At 33.9% G+C, this 13,079-nt stretch overlaps 1 protein-coding gene across 1 annotated transcript; it reads right to left on the minus strand.

Annotated features, from left to right (window-relative positions):
* Positions 1 to 9,252: 9,252 nt before the first annotated feature.
* Positions 9,253 to 9,918, minus strand: LOC138885428 (uncharacterized). Its single transcript, XM_070166376.1, has one exon. The coding sequence runs from the start codon at positions 9,916 to 9,918 to the stop codon at positions 9,253 to 9,255; it is 666 nt and encodes a 221-aa protein (XP_070022477.1).
* Between the last annotated feature and the right edge of the window lie 3,161 nt (positions 9,919 to 13,079).

Consider the following 13,079-nt stretch of genomic DNA (forward strand, 5'->3'; position numbering starts at 1 on the left):
AAAGAATAATTGATAGCAGATTTTTTCCAAAGGTTGATTAATTTAGAATTTTAGATACTAATTTTTCTTTAATCATGGTTAATATTTTTTAAGCATTACTTTCTTCTTTTATTTTGGTGTTTAATCTTCATAAGTTTCATAGTCATACAAAGGCATACCAATCCAAGTTAGACAAGAACATGTTGACCATAATGCTCTCAATATGAAGGATCACGTTCTACTGGTAATTTTATTTTCTTTATTACATGAATTCGCTCTCGAAAATTAACTCCATGTTTCTGTTTTAATCAAGAACAAACTATGAGATTTAGCATGCCTTCTTGCTTTTGTTGTATTATTTATCCTTCTTCATATCCTGATATTATTGCATTGTTTAATAATAGATTTTTCTCAATCACTATCACACGAGAATATAAACAGTCTTTTTATAAATATTTTAATTTGTTTAATTGATGACACAAATTTTCTTTCAGAAATAATTTTGCCTATCTCAGTGGAGAATAATTAAGCCAACGTCGATAATGTTATCCATTGTTCTTTTGAAAGATAATTTTATAAAAGTTTATAATCTTCTTCATTTTGAGTCTTAAAAGTTATACACCTTCAAGTGTGTAACGGATCTATTGGAAATAACCAAATAATACTCATCAATGTTTGCTTAAAGGTAATTTACCAACAATTGTAGTAGACAAACTGATGTTGATGTTGTTGTTCTTCTTCTTTTTAATTTTTGTTTTCATTAAAATAAAATTCACAAACTTCATCCTCATAATTACTGTAATAACAAAGATATTTAGAAAAAGAAAATAAATAGGAAGGAGGGAGAGAGTTTTAACATTCAATTTGAGTTCATGTACGAGAGACAAAAATCAGGACGTAGTGGTTTTCACCGTTGATGTAGCTTTGCAAGAATCTAACTTTTCATGCGTGACCTTAGAAACTTAAATACTTTAATTTGCAGCCATAATATTTTACTTTTACGTTGTGACTTGGACATATAATCTATCTGTCGCGACCTGGATTTCTCGCCCTCAAGAGTCGTGATGGCGGCTACTAATGTGAGCTAGACAATCAAATTATTCTAATTACTAAACCTTTTTCGGTTTTAAACCATTATCACCGATGAGTAGATATCATACAAAGAGCGGAAATAATTAAGCGGAAAACAAAATCTGATAATTTATCTTAATACAAACTGTGGAAGTCTAAATATAACTCCACCCAAAATTTGGTGTCACAAGTTTACAGACGGTCTAAGAATCCTACATACAAAGTCTGAAAGATAAAAGATACACCGTTTCTGAAATAAGTAAAGGAAACAAGATAAAGGAAAGATAGGAGGTGATGCTAAGGCCTGCGGACGCCTGTAGGACTACCTCGGGTCGCCTGTTAGACTGAAGGCAGCAATCTCACTGCTGTCCAAACGCTCCAGTACCAGTATCTGCACAGTGCAGAATGTAGTATCAGTACAACCGACCCCATATGCTGGTAAGTGCCTTGCCTAGCCTAACCTCGACGAAGTAGTAACGAGGCTAGGACCAGACTACCAAATAAACATGTGCAGTTAAATCATGTACAACGGAAAAATAAAAGCAGATAATTACAGTTAAAGCTGGGAGGGGGAAAACATGCTTCGAGGAATAACAAATAACAACAGAATATCAAGAGGAATATAAAGGAACCAAAATCCAATTACTAACAAGGATAAGGAAAACAAATGCAGAATTCACTTTCATTTCACATCTCGTTGCAGGCGTGCAACCCGATCCCATTTCATATATCTCGTTGCAAGCGTGCAACCCGATCCCATTTCATATATCTCGTTGCAGGCGTGCAACCCGATCCCATTTCATATATCTCGTTGCAGGCCTGCAACCCACTCCCATTTCATATATCTCATTGCAGGCGTGCAACCCGCTCCCATTTCATATATCACGTTGCAGGCGTGCAACCCGCTCCCATTTCATATATTTCCGTGGCGGCGTGCCACCTGATCCCAGTTACAAATCAATAACAATCACTAAAGAATCCCATCAAGGGAACAAGAGCAATATAACAGCATCCCGACAAGGGAATAATAATATTTCAACAACATCCTGGCAAGGGAACAATAATATCAAAACAAACATCCCGACAAAGAAACAATAATGATAATAACATGTGAAGCGCAATAAACCACAACGGAGTCATAACAATTATAATACAAGATTTACGGGCATGCTTGACACCGACATATAGATACTCATCACCATGCATATACGTCGTACTCCACAATTAACACGTATCAAATAAGACACGACTCCTAATCCCTCAAGCTAAGGTTAGACCAAACACATACCTCGATGCCACGAACACAATTCAAGTCTCAATTATCGCTTTACCTCTTGATTCCACCACCAATTCGCTCGTATCTATCCATAAGTTACTTAATTACGTCAATAAATGCTAAATGAATCAATTCTAATGCATGAAAGTAAGTTTTCCAAAGTTTTACCCAAAAAGTCAAAAATTGCCCCCGGACCCACATGGTCAAAACCCGAGGTTCGAACCAAAACCCGATTACTCATTCCCCCACGAACCCAAATATATAATTTGTTTTGAAATCGGACCTCAAGTCGAGGTCCAAATCCTCAATTTTTGAAAAACCTAGGTTCTACCCAAAACACCCAATTTCCCTCATGAAAATCATTGATTTTGAGTTGAAATCATGTGAAAAGATGTTTAGGATTGAAGAAAACTAGTTAGAAACGACTTAAAATTGATTTGGAGAAGAAGTTTTCTTTGGAAAATCGCCCAAGAGAGTTTATGTTTTGAGAAGATGTGAAAAATGGTTAAAAATGCGTCTAAGTGTGAATTTACAGGTCTCTGATATCGCAATTGTGACCAGGGTTCGCAATTGCGAACCCTTCAGAAACTGGGACTTTCACATTTGTGACCCAATCAGCTTTCCGATCATCTTCGCATTTGCGAGAGACCATTAGTCGCATTTGCGACTAAGGCTGCCCAGGTCCATTCTTCGCATTTGCGAGGATTTGTCGCATTTGCGAAGCCTGCAGACCTGACCATACCAGCTGAAGACCTGCAATTTTCCCAAGTCCAATTCTACTCCGTGGCCTATCCAAAACTCACCTAAGCCCTCAGGGCTCCAAACCAAACATGCATACCAACCTAAAACATCATACAGACTTGCTCGTGCCATCAAATCACCAAAATAACATCAACAACTATGAATTTAGCATCAAAATCATGAAATTACTTAAGAACTTCAAAATTTTCAAATTTCTCAAATAAGGTCCGATTCACGTCATTTCAAGTCCGTTCCTTACCAATTTTCACAGGCTCGACTCAAATCATATATAAGACCTATACCGGGCTCCGGAACCAAAATACGGCCCCGATACCAATGGTTTCAAACATAAATTCTTTTCTTTACTTTATAATTAATTCAGCGAAACAATTTCTTTCAGAAATTCATTTCTCGGGCTTGGGACCTCGGAATTCGATTCCGGGCATACGCCCAAGTCCCATATTTTCCTACTGGTCCAGGTCCGTTTACCCAAAATGTTGACCGAAGTCAACTTAAATTCATTTTAAAGTCAAAATTCATTATTTTTCACAAATTTTCACATGTTGGCTTTTCGGCTACGTGGCCGGACTGCGCATGCAAATCAAGGTGATGCTGAAAGAGGTTTTTAAGGCCTCAGAACGCAGAATTCATTTCTAAAATAAGTGATGACCTTTTGGGTCATCACACTATATATCTATACTATATTAAAAGCACGAATTTCTTTAACGAAATGTCGTTCGTCTTTTTTACTCTTTAAAAATAGAATTCACACTAGACAAAACTGCAATTTAAGTTATTTCACTAATATTTAGGACTTAAGTCAACTAAATTTTTGGCTATAAATATTTCTTTATTTAAACTATCTACGAATTCTAAATATTTAAAAAGCTTAAAAACAACTAAATTTTTACTAAATTTAAAATAAGTTTTGATTTATACATTATATACGAACTTCATAACACTTTGTGGTAGGCATTTGAAGGGCTATCCTTCCACAATATATTTAATATTCCGTGGTAAGTCTATTCATTCACAATTTAAAAAGTGGTAAATTTTTTTAAAAGATATTCTTATCGGAAATACATAAATAGCAACTACATAAAGCTCTAGTTCATGTCCAAAGAAGGAAAACTGAAATTAGATTCAATCCACTATTTATCAAGATTTAATGATTTGAATTGACTTTCTTACGAAATATGTTAGTGTAATTGTAATTTCTAACATTCGAGTGTAGTAAATTTTATTTGACAGAAAAGTTGGAAAAAAAAAAATACAATAGGTACATATTTGACTGCCCATAGGACTACAATATGAAATTACTAGGACAAATTACCTATTAATTTCAAGTTGAGAAACATCTTTTTCCTCTTTTTCGGTTTAAAACTTTCAATTATTTCTATACATGTATTGCTATTACAATATTTTGTATGTTCGTAAGATTTCACGGTTAGTTATTAATTGTTGGATGGGCTTTTAAAAGTTATTTTTTTCTGTTCGAATAGGGTTTTACAGAAAAGTTCAATTTTCTTTTATTATATTTGACATTTATTTATTTGATGAATATTTTTTTTAACTTTCTTTTCATCCCTTTTTGATCCGAGTGTCTATCGAAAATAGCCTTTTTTACTTTCTAGATAGGAGTAAGATCTGTGTACACACTACCCTCCGCAAACCCCCACTTGTGGGATTATACTGAGTTTGTTGTTGTTGTTGTTGTTGTTGTTTTAGATTGTTTTTAATGTGCTATGTGTTTCATAGTTCTTGTGAAAATTTTATTGGCAGGATGACATAATCATATTAGTTTATGATCTAAGCTTTAATTATTGATTTAAACTCCATGCTGCTTAGTATTTTTTATGTTCATCTGTAACTTTATTCACATATTTGATATTTATTTACATATTGCTCTCATGCCAACTTTGATTGGATAAACTTTTTTGAGATTAGAATAAGCAGACGACTCAAAAGAGGGGAATAAAATGGGATTGAAATGATGAGAATAGCCCTAATTTTTTTTTCCTCCTAGATTCATTTTTCTTATTCAAAAACTCTAATTTTCTAAATTGTTTTCTAAAGTTTTGCCCCTTGAAATTACAACAATTAAAAATGTAATAAAACCTAAGGTTAGTGTATATGAAAATTATCACAAATATATCATTGCTAAATTGATAAGAAAAAAAATACAAAATCGGGATGAAGTATCTGTAGTCAAACACATCGTTCTTGCACATATATTTACTTGACGCGAGTCACACGTGCAATGCACGTACACTAAACTAGTTATTATAAAAGCACGAATGTTCCATGTTAAATGTTGAACGACAAAAATATCCCCAGAATATTAACTGACTTTTGTACACTTTATAACGTAAAATTATTTCTTCAATAAAATACTAGCGTATGGGTAAATCTGTAATGTTTAGTGCCTACTTTACAGGAGTTTGAAGTCAAGTAACAATAGAATTTTTAAAGTCGTAGCTTAATATGAATTCGAAGTTCTAATGCTATAACAATTCAACTTGGTCACGACAACTCTGGTTACTTGAATGATTTTGAATTAATCTCAATTTTAATTTTCCGGTCTTGCGTAAACGTGATATGATTGAGTATTTGTGTCTGGTTTGAATTTTTTTGTTGCTAAGAGAGTGTTAATTTGAATAGTAAAAGATGGTTCGTTGGAGTATTTTGTATCTGTAAGATGCATTGAAAATTATTTTATCTCGAAGAGAATATATTGTTAGACAGGGCAATAGCCTGGTATTATTTATTATTCGTATTTGTGATTAGTTTCTTTGATTTTCTTACTTTTACCTTGGTCAATCGTGGAAAAACGATCTTAGTCATGATATTAAAACTAAGTTGAATAACGTGATAGTTGAAAGTAAAGGCTGTCTAATGTGTACATGTGAAAGAGGCATGGAGACTGGAGTATGCTTAAACAGTATATAGGTTTATTGAATGTGCAAAATAAGATATGTGATTGTAAGTAGGGGTGGGCGTTCGACCAGTTTAGATTTTTGGATCGAAGAAATGTCAATCTAAATTCAATCTAAATAAGTTCGGATTAATCGATTTGGATATTTACCTTATTTTTTAACCGTTAGCAAAAGATATATTAATATGTGTAAGATATTTAGCATAAGATATTTACCGATTAATTCGAAACCGGTAATATTAAGTTATATGACGAAATTTCTTTTTACCTTATCTTTTAACCGTTAGCGAAAGATATACATGCAAAGCATTTACATAGAGACTAGTTATTATAAAAGCACGAATACTTTAAGCTAAATATTGAACGGCTAGATATCCCTAAAATATTGATAGACTTTTATAACCTTAAATATTTTTATAATTCAAGAATATAATTGTAAATCACCTAAGATGGGAGTTCTTTTTCGATATAAACTACACATAATATCCTTAAAATATTTAGCGTCAAACCTCACAAAGAAAGGAAACAACGGGAAATAGCGCATGTTAGGATAAAGATTTGTAGTAGGATAAGGGCTTGACTCACGCTAATAATATGGAAGCTGTAATTCTATTCCCTTTTGGACATACAAGATACACCTCCTATCCTTCATTCTTCAAGTAGTAGAAAATATTATATTGGGTATGAAACGTGAAATAATTAATAATGAGTGTACAGAAATAATTTTAAAAGGCTTACAATCTTCCCAGCTAAGCTAAAGAAGATCTAACCCACCTCTTCCACTGAGGTCACTTCCTTCTTACCATTTAGCTATTTTCCCCATCGAGAAAGAGATCGAGGATAGGTCGGAAGCTTCTTCCTTCGAAGGACTTTCTCCTTCATCAAATGAATTCTCTCCCATGACCCCATTCAATCAATGCTACCGGGTATTCACTCGCTTATTGAAAATCTTGCCATACCATATTTTCAATTTAATCGGCACTCTTGACAAGATACACCTCCTATCCTTCATTCTTCAAGTAGTAGAAAATATTATATTGGGTATGAAACGTGAAAAAATTAATAATGAGTGTAGAGAAATAATTTTAAAAGGCTTACAAACCAAAGTGTTGCAGCGATACATATCTTGTTCTCTAGAAGCCTTAAAACCCCACTAATGATATTTCCTGTTCTTTCTTCTTCTTCTTCTTCTTCTTTTCTTCTATTCAGTTGAATATTTTAATGATCTTCTACAATTTCAACCTTTAATTCCTTGTTCTATCAAAAAAATAAAAAGGAGAAAACCAAAATTCTAAGACAAAAATTACCAAAATTTTCAGTCTTCATGATCTTGAAGCTAATCAGAAGTTATAAGCATCCTGAATCCAGCGGAAATTTTTTTGCGTCATATTTCTGTTTACCCGTAAAATGATACAGTTAAATTTATAACGTGCATGGTTTCTAGACAAGCGAATCGATTTGATCTCAAAATGATAAATAAATTAAATAAAATACAAGATTTAGCATTAAAATCGAAATAAAACAGCAAATAGCTTGGTTCCGGGAGTAGAGCTCCCGAAGACTGTAATAAGAATATTAATAGACAAGAAATAAAGTGCTACAAATTTAGTACTATACAATATTATTTCTTCACCTCACAAAATATTACTACTTACAATATAGTTATGAAACATCTAATAATTCACTAATTAAGCTCCATACTAAAATACATGCATGATAGTATATATGACTGCTAAAAATAAATCAAGTAAGCTATCAAAGAAATGAAGATTGCAGATTTCAAAATTAATAGCTCATCAACGACTATGAGGTAAAAATTTTCAGAATATTATAAAATAATTATACTGCTTTATTGAGTGTGTAAAACCTGACAAATTAATTTTTGTGTACACATGATACATAAATGGTAGATTCAATGTACGAATAACAATATTTACAAACAAAGGTGATCATTAATATTCTTTTTGCCAAAAAGGCTACATAAAAGTAAATGTTGAAAATAAATTGCTAATTGCAGCAGTTGTAGAACAAAAACATCGATTACGAGAAAAGATAATTTATGAAAACTCTTTCACTTCCCCTATATATATGATTTTCTCATGAATTAAGTTTGATGCTTCTTCATATAAAGAATTGACTTAACCCTTACGTTCCATTATTAACGTGCAACGCATGTTTATAGAAACTAGTACTATATTAAAAGCACGAAGGCCCTTAGCAAAATTTCGTTCACCTTTTTTACCCTTTAAAATATAGAATTCACATTGAATAAAATAGTAATTTGAGTATTTTATCAATACTATTTAAGAATACTCATTTAATTAATTCTCCTGCAATTTAGGAATATTTATTTAATTATTTTCTATTTTAACAGTCTAGGAAAACTAATAAAATTTTCCCTAAATTTTCGCGTATTGGTTTTACTCCCTACGTTAGAATAGTTAAATACCTTCAAGGTTTTGTAGATCTTTTTTGTAGTTAACATAATTCGGCCTAGCTGAAATTTTCTCCTCTTCCTTTAGCTCCTATATGTTTGGAGTACTAAATTTGTTTATTTTGTAGTTAATAGAGTACCTTTTAGGTTTAAGAGACCTTTTTTTGTAGTGAAAATGTTTTTGGCTAGCCCAAATTTTCGCCTCTTGTTCAAATCTTTATGTTGGAGTATTAAATGACTTTATTTGCAACTAATGCCTTCTAGGTTTAGGTGATCTTTTTGTAGTTAATTTTTTTTGCCTAATTCTGACGCACGATTTCTTTTTCTTTTTGATTAAGAGTGTTTATTATTTGGTAAAATTCACGGTGTACCTAATCTCAATATGTAAATATACTTGCTAAAAGTTATATTTGAGTATAAAATATAAAGTTTAAAATTTTGAAATAGATGAATGTTGATCTTATATATAGCTAACTCAATAAAGGAAAAAATTGTACCCCATAAAATTCCTCAATCATCATTCAATATGTTCAAAATAAACTTAGTTCCAGTTCTATATGTTCAACTTTTCACTTTTCGGAAGAATACATAGCTTTTGAAGATCTAAAAGCTTTTCTAAAAAAATTGAAAAGCTATTTCAAATTCATTCTAATAGACATAAGACAATCTTTTTTCTTTCCTGCGAGCAAAATACATAGAATGTTATATATATATATATATATTTAAAATTATTCTTATCAATATAGGGTACCTATATACACAATAAATTAATTAACTATTTTTTTTTGACAAACAAAGATAGATATTTATATAGAGTTACGTAACATAGTTCATTACATCATCCTCAGTGATAGTAGAACTTAGGACATTCATATTGCCCAGTCTGGCAAGATCGTACAAAACAACAATAGGTAATTTCTTTACTAGATAAATATAGCCAACCCTATCTGCGTCTAGCTTATTTAGGATATTACTAGGGGGCCTAACTAGTAGTTGATGATCGAGGAGCTTTTCCAGTGCTTTCTTAGCCAGTCCATGTGCCACTTGATTCTCATTTCTGAAGTTAAGGATTATTTTCGTCTCCCTCAGCCGGTGCATTAGCCACCTGCAATAGTTGACAGTCATATAGTTAGATTCATTGTCGTTGGTAAATGATTGGATTACCTCCATAGAGTCCGTTTCTATCACCAGTAAAGTGAAACCATGAGATAAGGCTATTTTTAGCCCTTCTTTTAGAGCTTCCAGTTCACACTGAAGTGGAGATGAAGCCGGGCAATGATGTTGATAGTCCAGAATCCAATGGCCATGACTGTCCCTGAAATAGCCTCCCAATCCTGCTAGGTTATAGTTTTTACTGAAAACACCATCTACGTTAAGCTTCAGCTGACCCACATGTGGCTTATGCCATGAGACCTTTATTGCATGCTTCTTAGTAAGAGATTGATTTTGTTGTGTTAGCAATTTATATTCAGTGGTCAGCATAACTGAGCTTTTAGTAGAAAATTTTGATGAAGTGTTTTCCACATTATTATTACGATTTAACCAAATGTTCCAAATAACAAATGGAAAAAGGCCAGTCCAGTTAATGAGCTTAGGAAGATATGGAGGATGAAGGTCTCGTAAGAAAGTTAGCCAATAGTTAGAGGTGGTATTAGTACTGCTATTAAAACCTAAATTATCTCAGAATTCATAAACGGCTGGGCATTTGATGAAAATATGATCAATACTTTCAATACCTGATTTGCACACAGAGTAAAAAATGTAGGGTCAATGTTGATCCCTATATAATTGAGGTAGGCACGAGTTGATAGCTTATTGTGAAGACATTTCCAAAGGAATTTTTTTATTTTATTCGGACAGTTGAGTGTCCAGATCCAATCGAAACTTGCAATAGAATGATTGGCAGAGTTTAGAAGGTTGTAACAACTACTCAATGTGAATTTACGTTACTAGACATGGCCCAGGTCGCCGTGTCTTTGGGGGTATAGCTTTGGGTAAATTGAAAGAATGCTATTTTTTAAAAGGTCAGGGAGGGTGAAGGGTAATTTTCCAAAGTCCCAATTATTTTTAACCCAAATATCCCGTATAGAGAGATTAATAGACTCTTTAGTGAGATGACCTATTAGAGAGGATCTAAGATTTTTGAAATGAGGAATCCAATTTGAGTCCCAAACACCTAGGTTAGAGTTAGTGTTGGGAATCCAGTTAATACCTTTGTGACATACTTCCCAACCTTTGACAACACTTTTCCATACAAAGGAGCAATTCTTTGAATTTCTGTTAAGGCTATACAAGGAAGAGAGGGCAGATACCCAGGGGGATTGATTTTGTTGGATTAATCTCCAAGCTAGGTTAGCTAAGTTGATGAGATTTTTATCCTTTGCCGCATGAATACCTAAACCCCCTTGGTCTTTAGGAGAGGAGACAGTTTTCCAGTTAATTAGATAAAGTTTCTTTTTACAATTTGTGGTACCCCATATGAAATTTCTTTGTATCTTGTCAATGTGTTTGAGAATGTTAGAGGGTAGCAGATTGTATTGCATCACATGGTTGGACATACTATTTAACACAGATTTTGATAGGGTTGTCCTACCTGCTATATTGAGAAAATTTGATTTCCAAAGGGCTAGTCTCTTATTCATGTTATCCAGGATAAATTGGTTGTTAGATGATTTAGGCTTGGTATTGGTTATTGAGAATCCTAAATACTTTCCAAAAGACTTACTAATTTTGATGCCAAATAGGTTAGATAGGTAACTTGATGTTGTTAGTGGAAAATATTTGGAGACGACTAGTTTTGATTTTTAGTAATTCATTTTTTGACCCGATAAGAAGCATAAGTGAGTAAGACATGAGAGAATGGTTGTAGGTGAACTCTTATCCATGTTACATATTAGAGTTAGATCGTCTGCATAGAATAGGTGAGAAATTAGGTATTTCTTTTTACCAAGCTTTATGGGAGACCACAAATTGATGTCTACCATATAAGAAATTTGGATAGAGAGCATGTCCATATATAAGATAAAGATATATGGGGACAAATAATCACCTTGTCTTATACCTCTACTAGGAGAGAAGTAGTTGCTAGTGCTACCATTTATGTCACGACCCAGATTTTCCACCCTCGGGAGTCGTGATGGCACCTACTAATGTGAGCTAGGCAAGCCAATCCTTTAAACTAATTACTTCATTACCTATTTATTTCTTTTTAACAAACATAAAGCGATAACGTATAAACAGCGGAAATTTAACTTAAGCGGAAGAAAACAATAAAATATCAAATTTATATCTATTACAACTAGTTAGGCCTTAATCACCCAAAACCTGGTGTCACAGTATCACAGACGGTCTAAGACTGCTAAATACAAGGTCTGAAAAAAAGACACACTGTTTCTGAAGCAAAAAGATGAAACAGGAAATAAAAGATAGAGGAGACGCAGGGCCTGTGGACGCCTGCAGGTCTACCTTGGGTCTCCGCAAGGACTGAAGGTAGCCTCCAAACTATGGTCCAAGATATGCTCCAGGATCTGCACATAGTGCAAAGTGTAGTATCAGCACAACCGACCCCATGTGCTGGTAAGTGCCTAGGCTAACCTCGGCGATGTAGGGACGAAGCTAGGACCAGACCACCAAATAAACCTGTGCAGTTATATAATATACAACGGAAAGTAAAACAGGAATAAATAATTAAAGGTGGGAGGGGGAAAACATGCTTCACGGAATAACAGGTAAAACCAGAATATCAAGAGAATTGTAAAGGAACCAAAATCAAACTACTAACAAGGATAAGGAAAACAAAGGCAGATTTCACATCTTGTTCCAGGCGTGCAACCCGATCCCATTTCATTTACCTCGTTGCAGGTGTGCAACCCATTCCTATTTCAAATACCTTGTGGCAGACGTGCCACCCGCTCCCATTTCATATATTTCTTGTGACAGGCGTGCCACCCGCTCTCATTTCATATATTTCTGTGGCGCCGTGCCACTCGATCCCAGTTACAAACCGACAATAATTACAAAGAATCCCGGTAAGGGAACAAGAGCAATATAACAACTTTCCCAGCAAGGGAACATTAATATTTCAACAATATCCCGGCAAGGGAACAATGATATTTCAATAATATCCCGACAAGGGAACAATAATATCAAAACAAACATCCCGGCAAGGGAACAATGATGATAATACCATTTGAGGCATAATAAACCACAACGGAGTCATAACAATTACACTACAAGACTCACAGGCATGCTTGACACCAACGTATAGATACTCGTCACCATGCCTATACGTCGTACTCCACAATTAACATGTAGCAAACGAGACACAACTCCTAATCCCTCAAGCTAAGGTTAGACCAAACACTTACCTCGATGCCACGAATACAATTCACATTTCAATTATAGCTTTACCCCTTGATTCCACCATCAATTCGCTCGAATCTAGCCATAAGTTACTTAGTTGCATCAATAAACGCTAAATAAATCAACCCCAATGCATGAAAATGAGTTTTCCAAAGTTTTACCCAAAAAGTCAAAAATCGCCCCGGGCCCACATGGTCAAAACCCGAGGTTCGAACTAAAACCCGATTACCCATTCCCCTACAAACCCAAATATATAATTTGTTTTGAAATCAGACCTCAAA

This window comes from Nicotiana sylvestris, chromosome 2 (genome assembly GCF_000393655.2).
Source record: "Nicotiana sylvestris chromosome 2, ASM39365v2, whole genome shotgun sequence".
Classification (NCBI taxonomy): Eukaryota; Viridiplantae; Streptophyta; class Magnoliopsida; order Solanales; family Solanaceae; genus Nicotiana; species Nicotiana sylvestris.